The 15,452-nt window shown below is 41.0% G+C and overlaps 1 protein-coding gene across 5 annotated transcripts in view; it reads right to left on the bottom strand.

The window, feature by feature from the left end:
* The window catches only part of pdlim5a (PDZ and LIM domain 5a), a 34,281-nt gene that overhangs the window by 4,725 nt on the left and 14,104 nt on the right, over positions 1–15,452 (bottom strand). For all 5 annotated transcript variants that reach the window (XM_079350215.1, XM_079350216.1, XM_079350217.1 and 2 more), the window contains 3 exons: positions 9,168–9,250; positions 5,460–5,655; positions 3,073–3,253 (listed from right to left, as the gene is read on the bottom strand). In XM_079350215.1, the coding sequence (XP_079206341.1) occupies positions 3,073–3,253; positions 5,460–5,655; positions 9,168–9,250 (460 nt within the window). The remainder of the gene's footprint in view (positions 1–3,072; positions 3,254–5,459; positions 5,656–9,167; positions 9,251–15,452) is intronic.

The raw sequence follows: 15,452 nt of genomic DNA, 5'->3' as shown, positions 1-15,452 counted from the left end.
CTGTTTAACATAAAATATTATATACGCAGACAGAAAGCGTTTAATGATTTGATCTGCTGGAATCCTCTGTATATTCTCTAGTGTGAGCGTAATAGACACCGGACAGTCTGTTTTAATATATGTAGTCATACGATTTATTATAAATCCAACTCTGTTACAAGAGAGCGCGTGTGTGTGTGCGCAGTGGGGAAAGACGGAACGCGCAGTTTGGAAACGAAACGAAACACAACCTTTACTTCTGTCGGTCCTTTATCCCATTAAAACTTTAAACTTTTTGTAGTAGCCTAATATATGTGCACGCATTAAACTGTGGAGTGTGTGTGTGTGTGTGTGTGTGTGTGTGTGTGTTTGTGTGTGCGCAGTGGGAAAAGACGGAACGCGCGGTTTGGAAACAAACAGAAACACAAGCTTTACGTCGGTCCTCTATCCAATTAAAACTTTAAACTTTTTGTAGTAGCCTAATATATGTGCACGCATTAAACTGTGGAGTGTGTGCGCTGTTGTGCATGTTTGTGTGGATTACGTGCGCCGTGATCCTGCACCATACACTGTATTTTCTATAACAACGTGAGCACTGGGCTGCATGAGGAATAAACAATTAAGACATGGTGCTGCATTTGCACAGGCCGTGTAATCGGGTTCTATGTCTGTCTGTCTGTCTCTCTCTCTCTCTCTCTCTCTCTCGCTCTCTCTCTCGCGCGCGCACAGCGCGGCACCGTAATACGTTGTACAGATTTACCGTTTTTACAAGCAGCTCCCATACAATGTAAAGGTGAATGATCGTCACTTGCACCTTCTACAAATAGTTTTTTAATTGATTGAATGTGATTACAAACTTTACATATGCTGATGTGAACACAGCACTCGCCCATATATGGCGAGCTGACACCTGTCACTCAGCAGGACGCCTGCTCCGGGTCTCTCCTCACACCACAGCTTCACTTCTCTCCTGAGGCCGTTATTCCTTTAATCCTGCCTGTTTCTGCTCTCTATCACATTTAACAGGTTCAGAATAATAAGCCAGTGGACCATTATATGTAAAGGAATACATGTCTTCTTCCTCTTTATTGACGGGAGTGACACTCGGATCCATGATTTTCTATGTTAAACAGACGGGGATTCAGCGGGACTCCCTTATGTTACGTCACAGCCGAATGCGGAAGTAAAAAGCAAAGACGTGCGAAAACGTACTAAAACGTCTCCAGGAGACCCTGTGGGTTATTAATTTCAGAATTTCTTTAAAAACAGTATTGTTAACGTATTTTCCTATGATTAGTTAAGTTTTGTCTTTAACCTGCAATATGCTCTTTAAATCCTGTCACATGCTAACTTTCAGTAAACTAATAACAGAGCTTGAACTGGAGCTGAGGCGGGTTTTAACCCTTTTGACAAACGACATGACGTCGCGCCCGCCTGTTAATCAGGTCAGCTACTCTTATCCTTCATAAAATAAATATGGATGAGTTATCAAAAAATTCCACCCCACTACAGTGTGTGCCGATCAAGGCATGAGCTTATTAAGACCAATTTCAGTTTTTTGGGTGTGAATGTCTCTTCCAGTGTTTATGCAGAGAGCCTCAAGGCGACAATCGACGAATTGCAGGATTTTGCTACCCTGGCTGACTTTATTATTATTTTTTTATCACCAGATGATATGAGCTGCGAGATATCTGGTCTCCCCATCTGCATCTCTCACCTGTACTGCTCTCTTATCCAGAATCCACCTACTGATAGAGGTCGAGGTCTGATTGTATAAATCAAGCTTAACTGTTTTACAGAAATGTATAGCCTTTCCTACAGCCTGTCCATTTCTCATGCCATATTTAAATCTCTTTTTTTTTTGTTTCTTCTTGTCGGGCCACATGACCCGGCTTAAAAAGACAAACTGCTTTCTTTCCCACCCTTAAACTGTGAGAACATGACAGGACAGGGAATCAGTGGAAAGTTGGTGGGCCGGGGTTAAATGAAGGATTAAAGGAGAGGTAGTGAGAAAACAGGTTAATAAGAAGCACTAAGCTGGTTGAAGATGTGTGAGAAATAGAGGGTTGAAAGGGATTGAGGCTAAAGAGGTTAGAACACGTGAGGGATGAATGTCAGAGCGGTGGCGAGCGCAGCGATCTCAGCTTCCTGACACTCTGGGTTCATGCTACACCTGCAGTCTCTGGGCCTCTAAGCCTAATTCTCTTAACACCCCGACATGTACCACATTCCTGAGTCTCAGTGGAGGTCACTAAAGAAATTCACTCAACCATAACGCTCCTTCATTGACACGTTGTTTATGTATCGAACATGTTTGGAATTGGAGCTCCAGTGTGGATGAAATGAAGCAACATTGTTATGCATGACACAACAACAATGGCAGCTGTTGCATTGTGGGAACGATTTCTTACCAATGGAAGGGGATTAGCATCTTTGTTCATTAGCTCAATGCTAACACATACTGGAGAGTTCTGTTAACTAGCCCACAGAATTAGCTAATTGGGGTTATTTTAACCAGGTCCGAGCACACCAGAACAGCTGGAGGTTTGGTGCCTTGCTCAAGGGCGTGGCAGTACTCCCCAGCTACCGGACTATCTTCCATATCAGGGACCGCATAGAGACTTTAACCCTTCATTTCCCAACCTCAGTCCCTATGGACTGCCACCCCAGTCTTGTAGTGTGTACCCTGCTGATCCTGAGCGTTGGAGATGAAGATGAAATGTTGCAAAATGACTTCCTTCTAAGCACAAAAGAACTGTTTTGAAAAAAAGGAAGAATATGTAGTATATGTCATGTAATTGCATATATATATATATATTATATGCAATATAATTATATCACAGAGGATCAAAATCCCCTTTTTGCCTTGAAAAAATAGGCGGTCAAGAAAAAAGCGGCACACAATGTGGAGGCCATCTGTATTAAGTAGAGGATGCTCGCTCAAATAAACACTACGAATATATGCCTAACATTGAGGCTGTTTCTCTCCCTGCACTTTCATTTAATCTTAGTTGACATATTTATATATTTTTGCAATCAGGAAAATGTGCAAATAAATCTTGTGAGACAGCAAACATACACACACAGACTCACCCCCAGTATCTTCTCCTGGCAGCGGCTGCACGATGGAGCGAAGAACTCTTCATAGCAGTGTTCACAATAGACTGAGCCCTGTTCTTCCACAAAGCCTGTATCTGCCAGGGAGGAACGGCAGTGGGCACAGTTAAATTCCTCCTTATGCCAAGATTTCCCCATCGCTACTAAAAATGGGCCTCTGAAAAAAAAAAAAACACAGAGAAAAAGATGAGAGGAAATCAACAACATATTAGCATGTCCACCAACAGTCGTTTAATCGGAAATAGACAAAATAATGACCTTAATTATTGATGTCAATCGGCAGGATTTGACTTTGACTTAATGATGGATTAGAATGTATTTATCATATTTTTCCTCATGTATTTTTCAAATATACAGTGAAGTACAGTTAACTACATAAGAATTGACATAAAAAGCCTTCAACCTAAAATAAAGGAACCTAGAAATATTTGAAAAGGACGCAATAGAGTCATCTATTAGATAAAAACATGTCGCCGACTTGGCTGGGCTGGAAATTTGTATCAGCACAGGTGGATCTAAGGTGTGGCCATAGACATGTAATTGATCCCCCCAGTGACCATCCCAAAATCCTAAACTATGTTTGTCAAATATCTGCCAGTCAGAGGCGGGACTTAAGTGAGACTCAACTATTTGTGCTGTGTTGCTGCAGACTGCATTTCGTTTTGGGTTTAGCTTTGGACTTTTTCCAACCTACGACACTAACCCCAGATATTCTTCTTTTTGTTGTTCACAAACTCTGTACCACCCTTCATAAATCAGTGGCCCAGTTTGGCCCCCCCAAGTGAAATTTGGTTCTGCCACCATTTGTCATTGAGTTGTGTCCTTTTCTTTAAATCTATGAATGCCTTCCTTTGCATTGACTGCATACTATGTCTACTGTCTACTGAGTCCAAAGTACAAGTATATATGTCTATATAAAAGTCAACATATTTTAATAATATTTTAAGGAATTGAAACAAGTCAGTGTTTAGCTTTTCTGCATTTAAGACAGTTTGCAACCATTTAAAAATCTGTTAGCTTTATTATCAAATGTTAGGAAACATTACAGCGGCTGCAGAAGTTGTCTAGAAGTTGTTGCGGTGCGTTGTCTTCCTTCTACACCACCAAGTCCTTTGAATAATGAATGTGTGATCAAATGATTTGGTTTTATTAGATTCCATCTATCTATTAACCCTTCCATTCACTTCACTTAATGTTGTATTAGCTACGTTTCATAGATCCAGTGTGTCTCCTCAGGCAGCACCTTGGCACTGTCCACCGGTGATTAGTTTAAGTGGGAAAACAACAGAGACTAATTTCCTCCACACAATAGCTGACTTTATCCGAGCTCTCTCTGATAGAGGCACAGACTTGGCATCCATTAGCCATGCTACCCTTAGAGGTATGTAATGTAAGGTGACACAGGGTGGAACATTTGGGTTGGAAGGAAGTCAGCTGCTGGACAGAAAAAAGAGGAGGAAGACTTCAGGAGGTGGAGAAGAAAATCTATTGTGATATACAAACGTTACTTGACTGTTACAAAACTTCAACTTCAGCACGACATTTTGCAAAAAATCATGCCAAAAGCTTTAAAAAAAGTTCAAATCTTTCAAATACAATTATTGGCATCAGCTGTTAATCCACATACATTCAAAGTCTGATCTCCGAAAGGTGCAACTGAACCCCCCTCTCCTTATCTCCACTACAGTCAGGTCTTTGTAGTTCTACTGTTTCATACGCAGATTATTTACTTGTGGTGGTTTCAATCCAATTATTTCAAGTGCCTCAGTGGGATCCTGAATTATTAAAACATGGACACACTTTCCTTTCCCAAATCAATTAGCTTGAGTACAAAAGGATGTCCGTGCAGCCAGCTCGAAGAGATTGCGTCTTTTCTTATCATAATTGTGCATGCAGTATATGGGCATTATGTTACCGAAATAAACACCTTGGTACTGCAGTCTAAATTCAAAACATTGGACAGAGCTGTCTGCCACACTACTCCTAGAATGTATATGCATGCGGGTTTGCCATGTTGCAGAAAATGAAGCTTCAGTGTTTAGCCAGCTCTGCATCGGCCTTGAAACCTTACTGTGTTCTGACCTTTCTCCAAAATTTTAAAATGCATCTCCAATATTAATCCTGGTTTTACCTCATCCTGGAGTTCATTAGAAAAAATGATTATAGGGAGGCTTGAAGAGCAGGGACCTGATGTGGCCTGTGTCACACAGAGGATGAAGAGAAGGGTTTTTCATAGACACTAAAGTGGGATGAATAGGTGAGTTGTTTTTTTTTTATAGTAAATCATGCAGAAGTTTCACAAAGTGGAAAAATAGAAATTGAAATTCAAGTTGGCCCTATAAGACACCATATTTGATCCTCACCTGATTACTATGTTGCAGTGAGCACACATGGGCGTTCGAGTTCCAGCGGGTATGTGCTCTGCCATCTGAACCAGGGTGTCCTCAGGGTGGGGCTGGGGTAAAGGTCGGGTGGGGATAGGACCCCTCGGGACGTTGGCACTTCCATTCCCCTTCATACCGAAAGATGGGGTGATCAAACCAGCGTGTGGGCCGTAACCTTCAGCACATGGGAGAGTAACAAAAAGCTTTATTGGTTAAGAGGCAGAGACAGTAAAAGGAGGGACCAACAGATGTGCAAAAAAGAACAGCGTTCTTATGGCATGACAAAGTAGCTGTGTTCATGTGTGTGTCTCAGTTTTCTTCCCAGGTGTGTAAGTTATTTGACCTCTACCCTCTCTGTCTATACACTCAGCAGGTGTCAAAGCGGGGTTTGCAGCTGGCCGACTACTGGTGTCACAACCGTGCATTCACTGCATCAATCTCCCTCGGATCTCTCACTCCAACTTTAGCACATTCCTATGGCATATGTGCATGCATACACATGACCAACCACAGATTCACACACTTAGACCACCAAGACATTCCCTCGGCTGAAGCCCAGGCACCTGGCTAAACACGTAGCCTGGCCTTTGATCTCCACACTGATGGAGATGCATTTTAGCTTGTGTTAGCATGGTGCAGCAGGGTCTACTTAAGGGGCCATAGCATCACGTGACATATTAATTGTGTGTGTTTTGGCAAAGCACAGAGGTGTGTTATCATTTAGTAGGAGGGCTAAGATTACATTGATTTAACGATTCTGAAAATAGCCTCATTTTCTCTTAAGTTGATTTGATGAACTTACAAACAGCTACACATCCAGCAGTTATGGAGCAACATTATAGTCAAACTCTATCTTACTCTTGAGCTTCTAAATGTCCTGTGTTGTTTACCAGGTAACTGCTAACTTTGTGTTAGAAGCTCACAAGTAAAGCTACAGCTGCATGTTGTTCAACTTGTGGAGAGGAGAGCAAAAAGATAAAATACAAGATCTCCAGGCTGGACTGCCAACAAAAGATAATTAGTTAGATAAAGATATATAAACCTGAGCCGAGCCAGTTTGTTTTACAGAGGGCATTTGCAGCAGGATCGTTGCTGAAGGCCTGGGTTTCTTTACTGGACTCAAAACGTGTCAGCTGCTCACTTGGGCACTTTACAGCTGGTAGTATATTTTCATGAGCCTGGGTCCCCTGGTTAGTGACTGCATTTACTATTTATGCTGAGTGGTGGTTACATCAGAGAGAGAACTCAGGGAGAGGAGAAGCCTTGTACTGAGATGCAGGATGTGCTAACAGCTGAAGTGTGTTTTTAAGACAAACATTCAGAAATAAATAGATGGACTAATACTAAGATATACGTCTACATTTTGGTATGGAATTGACCATAGACTACATATACAGATTGACGGGGCAACAGCCACCTAAGTGTCAATCCGATGTAATTAGAACTCCCCCTCCTGGCAGGCTGCAGTATAGGTCTTAAACTCCACACCCTCCATGTCACAGCACGTCAGATATTTACTTCAAACCCTGATTCTGTTGTGATAGTTACTAATTATCATGCTGATTTGTGTACAAGAGTTTTAAAAAGAGCGAATGTAATGTCATGTGTGACAGCTCTGTTGATAAATGTGACTCTTTGCAGCATTCTCAGCCTGATCAGCAGAGCAGAGGAGGAAAGGCAAAGGAACAACACAACATTGAACTTTCCAGAAACATAACCCTCTGTTCTGCTGAGGACTGTAACGACCTGAGGAGTTTTTAATGTTTAACCAGTATAATCTAAAGGGTGGTAGCATCAATACTGCGGTGGATGGAGATTCTAGAGTCTGTTGGAGCCCTAGGCAAAAATTAATTGGGGGCCCCATCCAACCAGCATTCATCCCCATTATGTCATACCCGTTTCCAGATGCTTCTTCATCCTCTTTCCCTTTTTATTTTTTTTCACTCCCAGATGATTCATTTCTCCTTGTTTTCTTTCTGTGACTCTTATCACTTTGGTAATAATGCAAACCACGCTTAGCAGAGGAACTAGAGATAGTCCTATCATATGGGGCCTCCTGTCATCCCTTGGTGGCCCCCTACTGGAGAGGGAACCCCAAACAGTTGCCTGTTGACAAACAACACCTCTGTACCGAGGTTTAACCCTCCAGCTCCCTTCTTTACATGTCTCGTTACCGAAGGATGTCACCAGCTCAATATGTCAGCCAGTCACAGGGTATTTTGGCTTCACATTTGTACAACAGAAAGAGATGGATATTTGTGTCCATATTAATATACAGCCAATGGAAATAATAAAAATAGCAAAGAGCTGAAAGGACACTCGTTTTCAGAATCCTTGGTCTGGGTGCACATGGGTGATTATACTGCAGCTCTGGAGCTTGCTCTAACAACTCATAACTCCCGACAGGTCTTTTCCGTAAATATTATCTTTCTGACAGAGTAGAACTGTTGCACGTGTGACTGAGCAAGGCGCCACAGGCAGAGCGGGGCCTTCTCACATGCATAATGGGCTTCCACGGAGGAAAAAGACGAGAAAAGTAAAAGTGAGTTCGCAATGACCTATTTAACAACATATGTCACGCTTCAGCCCTGGAAAAAAAGCCTCTTTTCCCTTCCTAACTGGCTGGAACAACATTCAGCCCAAAAGCAGTAAATCAGTTTTACACTTTGCCACGATTTGGAACATTTTACGAAGAAGAAAAAATCCTTTTTCAACTGTAAAGAAGGGGATATATTAATCAGTCAAAATGGATACTTCAAAGACGATTTGGTTCGTAAGTGAGAGTCTATTTTAAGTTGTCGATTTAGGAGACTCCACATTCTGGGTATGCATGTGCACGCCATGACTTATGCAAAGAAAACAGTTCAGGCACCTTAGTCTGATTTTATTCCAGTAGTTAATTTTGCGAAAAAATACCACAACATGCCCAAGGTAAAAGCACACACACACACACACACACACACACACACACACACACACACACACACACACACACACACACACACACACACACACACACACACACACACACACACACACACACACACACACACACACACACACACACACACACACACACACACACACACACACACACACACACACACACACACAAGCACACAAGTTCACTTCTGTTGATTTTGGCAGTGTTACTCTTCCAGAGATTTCATGCAGCCAATGGCCCTAAAAATAAAAACGTAATCTTGTCAGAAGCCCATGTTTTCAAGACAAATGATATATTCTTTAATAACTACTCAAAGGCAGAACTGTCATTCAGTCGGTCCATAGGAGATATGCAGTTTGTGGTTTTGTCCCAGGTCTATAAATCATATTTTATAAAAGAAGAATAATCAGCTCATTATTAACATATGATTTAAAACCATGGACAGTGTCCTGCAACTACACATACACACAAACTAGTCTTTTTCACACATGCACTCACATGCTAAATTTCCAACTGTGATACTGGAGTCTGTTGGGGCCAGAGGCAAACATCGTGACAGATCAGACAAAAGGCATGTAAAAACTTAGCAGGGCAGCGAGAGTGATGCTTTCAAATGGAGCCGCCTTACGAACAACTTTCACCAGATGCATCTCCGGTCCGTCTACACTCTGATGAAAGAAATCATCCGTTTGCGTTCAGCTCGTCCCGGACACTTCGTAAACTGTTACCAACACAGTGCTTACCATGTTTTGCAGCCGGTCCCTTGATCATGGTCTTGACAACGGCAGTGTCGTGACTGTTGAGTTCAGGCTCTTCTACATCCTCACTGTGTAGGAGACAAAATAGGAACAGATATTAGATATTTATTTATTTATTTATTTATATAAATATAATAAATTCAAAATAGCAGGTCACCAGCATGTGTTAGGACAGGCCAACCTATTTCAACATGAACTATATTTACCCTTGTTAGCTACAAACTTAGGTTCTGCCAATATTTCCACTGTGCTCATTCATGTAGTGGATTCTAATGTTTAGGACATACATGTTGTGTTTGCATATGTGTGTGTGTGTGTGTGTGTAGGTGTGTGTGTGTGTACTAGCTTCTTTGTTATCTACAAAGCTATCAATCCCAGAGAGTCCAAGACCAAAAGGAAAAATGAAAGCACAGGGTAATTTTTCAAGTTCCTGTCGAAATACAGTTCGACAGACTGCAGACCACCTACCTGCTGACAGAGCAGAGACAAATATGGTACCAACCAAAACAGAGCCTGCAGCTGCAGCCAAAACAGTACAGTACACAGCTTCATGCTGCCACTGAGCACGGAAACGTTGCCCTGGTGGCTCTGTCATAGCAGAACAGAGTCCAGGCCACCAGAGTGATGATGGATAGGAGGTAGAATGAGTCCACACAGGGCTAGTGTACAGCACACCCACTCCAGACTGATGCCAGAATATCAATTTAAATGACTTCAGAGAGAGTAAGTGACTCCAATGGAGAGAAATAAAGCATGATGTAATGAACAAAAAGTGCCCCATCATGATGTAGTGTGGACAGGTTCCAGACAGCCCTTACTGATGGATGGGACATGAAACTCTGCAAAAGTATAGACTATAAGGTTGTCAAATACTTTCTGATACCACATGTGTTAAAATGTTACTATCACCACGATGGTCATTACCGTAAGTATTGTCAAGTGCTAAAACTTTTTAAAAAAAGTGTGTGTGTGAGAGAGAGAGAGAACAGTGCCTCATCAATTGCAGAAAAATATACAAACAACTTGTGCAATTTATGCAGTGTGCAGGGTTTTATCTGCAGTTGTCAGTGTCTAAAACAAGAAACTGACCAATGCCTGGGAGACCTATTTTTGTTGCCATGGTATCCAATCAGGTATCAATACTATATACATTTTACTTGTATCCCATTGAAGTGTATAATTCTGGTATTGTGAAAACCCTTGTATGTAGTTCAACCGCTTTTATTTTGCATTACTTAACTGTGTAAAGAGGTCAAATATTATGCTCCCTGTGAAATCACAAAGTTTGTGGTTTAAATGCTCCATTATAGGGTCGTAAAGTGACAGGTTGAATTAGTCCCCATAGCAACATTGGCGGTCCATTTTCATTGGCTCAGAGAAATAAAAACTACATTTCACATGTCAGTCAAAAGATGAGTCACTGCAGTACAAGTTAGTGGTGATGTCATCAAACGGTGCCAGAAAACTCACTTCATGTGATGACATTGAGAGAATGACCTCAGAGGAACAGGGCTATTTCTCAGCTGTCTACACTTTCTGCTACACACCTTATAATGCCGGGGTGGCCCAAGGAAGCCTATTGGCTGTTGTGGAATGCAAAACTGCATTATCAATACCTTAACTTAGTAGAAAACATCTTTTGTCCACCAAAGTAGTTCCAGTATAGGAGTCATTCCTGCTATTCGGTGCCATTTCAGCTCGATACCTTTTCAAAAAAAAATGTCAAAATGTTCATGATTTCAACATTTGATCTGAAGGAGGGCTTTATAAACTATCAGAAAATGATATTAGTCCAGCTCAGGATATTATAATCTATTAATTTTAGATAGATTCTTTCTGTGTGACAGAGGTCAAATGTCCACCCTGTTACCAGACATTATCATCTCTATTACGTATTGTTTTGAAAACCCAGTCATATTCTTAATTACATTTTCTTAAAGCTCAAATGTCCCTTTCTTTACACTGGAAAAGCATTGTAACATTTTTCTTCTTGAACAAGCTTTATCTTGAAAAAGCTGTTATAGCTTGACGTAAAACGTAATTCTTACAGATGTCTTTTAGAAATAAAAGGAAGTTTGATGGAATTTGAAAAATGTTTTAATTGATTGTATTTCACCAATTTATTCCCTGCAAATAACCACAAAGATAAACATCATATTGTTGTATTTTATTTTATTAATATCCCAAAAACACATGGGTAACAGGGTGGACACACACACACACACGCACATGCACCATTTAATGAAATATTGTCAATGAAAATATGGAGACCCCAGGAAGAGTAGCTACTGTTTAACACAGAAGCTACTGGGGATCTTAACAAATAAACAAAATTACCAAATAAGTTCCTATTATTAAAGAAATATAATTCATCCACCCCACCGCCTGACCAAAACAGGAACCTTTCCACCTCAAACTTCATATTTACTCCCTACCCATTAAACAACATAGGAAAGAAAATTACTGTTACTAACCAACAGATGTTTGAGGAAACGCAAACTATTTTCCTAACCAGATCCCAAGATTCTTTTCTAAGAAACTCCATAGTTTCTTCTCAAGCTTGAATGACCTCTTATTCAGAGGTAGTGGCTCCTTGATAAGGCATTTGTTCTGATATTTTCTTTTTCCTTCCTTCCTCCCTGTCCCTTCTCCATTTCTCCCTCTCTGTTTTGAGGTAATTTAACCTTTTCACAGGGTCTGCATCACAACGTGCCCTGTAACGCTGCTGCTTTTCCGCAGCAGACATTGGTGCCATTTTTCTAACAAATACATGTATACTGATTTAAATAATTGATTTTTAAATAATGATTCTAATAGATAATACATAATACACTTATAACAAATGTCAAAACATGCTGTAAACACAAATTCATTCACCGTGTCCACCCTGTTACTGATCATAACAGTAACAGGGTGGACGGTAACAGGGGGGACATTTTATCCTAAACCTAGCCATTTCTACCCCTATGAAGGAAAACAACCTAATACAAAATGACCATTAAGGACTATTTTGTACATATTTATCAGCAATATTTTCAATACCACAAAAAAATACTGTTTTCCACTAAATATAAGGGTAACAGAGTGGACATGTTATGCTTTACCACATCCATAAACAATTCTAAAACATTGAAAAAAAGGTTGATAAAAGAGTGATACTCACTGGGCTTCTTGTTGATGTTTCCCTCCAAAAATGTATCACTTCTTGAGAGCATAGCCTCAGAGTTCTGTTACCATGGGAACATTTAGGGGGCTCGTCCAAAGGGACTCTCACCAGAGTAACAGGGTGGACAGTCAATTCAGGGACACAATGTCTTTTAATGATTTTATGCATTAAAATTATATAAATGACAAAAACTATTATATGATGAGCAACATTTAAAAAAAGACTATATACCAATAAAAAGAAATCTCAATTTTTTTTTATATTTATGCCATATTTATGCAATTTGAGTTGCGTAAACATGACTGGGGACATGGCATTTTAACCTGCCCTTCACTAACATGAGAACATTTAATTTAAAACAATCAATTCTGAGGATATTTCCTTTTTTTCTATGGTAGAGTAAGATTTATACTTGAAGAAAAACGTTTCAAAAAGAGCATTGACCCAGTTTTAAACAAAATACACCATAATATGTCATGGGGACTCAAATGTCACCGAACGCTAGGAATGACTCATAGATAAACAAAACCTTACTGATCCACGCTACATCAACAATGCTCACACTGCTCTGCTGGTGGTAAAAGCTACATTATTTCTCTATCACCACAGCCTCCATTTTTTCTAGCCTGAAAGCTTTTAGTTTCCCCGTTTACATCATCATCATTGTGGATTGTCCTCCCTGGAAAGCCAAAGTCTGCTGCAGGCTAACCCTGGGAGCATCCTGAAAGCAGAGCTATCAGCACCAAGCAAAAAGTATTTTCATGTTTGCAGGAAATGTTAAAATATTTGAGTTTTCCGATGTATTCCGGTTTGGTTTAAAGAACACCAAAATAGGCTTCAAAAGTAAACGGTAAACAGTCTTCTGAGTACTCAAAGCACTTTTAAAGTTGGGGTCACACCTGGACATTCACACACTGATAATAGAGCTTGCAATGTAAAGTGACCATCAGTGAGCATTCGTACACGTTCACATGTGACCGACAAAGTGGTGGAAGCAACTTAGGGTTAAGTGGCTTGCCCAAGGACACATTGGACACGAGGCTGCAGGAGCTGGGGGACAAACCCCTGAGCCTCTGGCTTGGGAGACCACCGACTCTTCCCAACTGAGCCACAGCCGCCCCAATGAAAGCCATGTTCTTGTTCTTGCCAAGCAGCAGAGCTCTCCTACAGTAAGGGGGATAAATATTTCTACACTTCACTCAAATGTGACCCAAGGCCTTCAAACTCCCCCTTGAATTTTTAAATGATGCAAAATGAATAACCTCTTTATGAGCAACACAAACTGTGTGTTTTTCAGTATGTGCACCAGCTGAGGAGCTTGGGTGGGCCAACAATCTCTTCCCCGACGTATTTCCCCCATGATGCATATTTCAATCCAACGCCAACAGTTGGATCACTGCTGTCCTCCCCGGGTGCCTGGCTGTTAAGGGACTAGGGGGAGACACGTGTTATGGCAACTGCAGCCATAGTTACGGCGAGTTGTGTCTGCATGTTTGATGTGATGGAGAGAGAGAGAGAGAGAGAGAGAAGCAAGCGATAGTCAGAGTGACAAGATGCTGTGAGAGGTGAACTGACAGGGACGAATAGAAAGATAGAAGAAGAATGTCACATCTAAGGAGGCCTCCGTTACAGCTGACTCTTTGATTAATTATGTATTCAGGAAGGACATGTCACACAAAGAGCAGCAGATAGACAATACAAGTGTGAGTCATAGCTACTATGGACTCTTTAATATTTGTCCATTGCTCTTCACATCATTATTACATTTACCTAAAGACATAGACAGCATTGACGGGTGAGGAGAAGAGAGGGTCTCCCTCCTCTGTAGCCGACTGATGCCAAGACACCCTTCGGCAGGAGAAGGAAAATATCAGACAAAGAAGGAATAATGCTGAAGAACTTCTGGTTAATACATAAACAAAACAAAACGACAGAGATGGATCGGGTGCTGGAACGGTTCAGTAGCTGTTACTGTCAAAACAAAGGCACTCTGAAAATGTGACTCTGAACTGCACACAGTGGAAAACTTGTTAGAGAGGTTTATCATTGATATTCATACTGTTAAACAATAAACACACAAGTTACAGTGCTGTGACAAGGATTGTGATAAATGCACCCAGAGGACTGTCGCGTTAGCATTGATTCCAGCTAATCAGCCTTTAGTCGACACAGTCCTCATCTAAGTACTCTCTGAAGGAAAAAGACCATGGCTCTGCACAGCATCTGTCTTCATTCTCATTATCTCCTTATCATTTTGTATCCCGGAGTCTGACAGGAGGACACAGTGCATATTAACTTTCTAAAGATACACACAGACAGAAAACTAAAGAAATATAATGTAGGCTAACTTGCTGCTGTTTTATCTCGAGTGATCAGAAGAGAGTTGTTACATTTGAACTTTTTGTAAGGAATTTGATGGACCAATACCATCTCCGACCCTTCCTAAAGCTCTGTGGCCTGTTGCACCAGTTATGTTTCACTTCTATCTTAAAGGTCAGATATTATTCTCCTTTTCAACAAGTTTAAATAAATCTCAGAGCTCCCCAAAACATCTCTGTCTCCCACTTTCAGCCCTTCTCAGAACAAGCTGTTTCTGTGTCTGTAGCTTTAAATGCAAATGGACCATTCATCCCTCCAGAATTGTACGCCAACACTGTAAGGTACCATGAAGGGAGTTCAGTCATTATCCTTAACAAGTAGATAAAGAACTGTAAAGAGCAGGAAAGACCTCATCTTAATTCAGCCATTACGCTTTTACCCTCTGTGAGACTGAAGGCTGCAGGGCCATCTATTTAAATGAACTGTGCGAGCAACATGCATCCACATTAGCCATGCTAATTGGCTAACAACAGGTGACAAGTACAGCAGGAAATAAGATGCTCCCCAGTCCTTCATTCATTAGAGCCAATTACAGCACAGCTCGTTAATATTCTCCACCAATCAGGCCAATTACAGGGGGACTTAATTGTATTCTGCAGGGCTGTGATTGGTTGATTGATGGAGGCCTCGCTGCTTAGATTCAATAGTGGGCAGTTGCTGAGTACTGACCATCTGGACGTGCTATGCCACATATGAACCTTGTTAACTCGTGAGGGATAATTAAA

Source organism: Symphodus melops, assembly GCF_947650265.1.
Source record: "Symphodus melops genome assembly, chromosome: 1".
NCBI classification, from domain to species: Eukaryota; Metazoa; Chordata; class Actinopteri; order Labriformes; family Labridae; genus Symphodus; species Symphodus melops.
The sequence above is the reverse complement of the archived record's forward strand: the minus strand, read 5'-3'. Positions and strand labels throughout refer to the sequence as shown.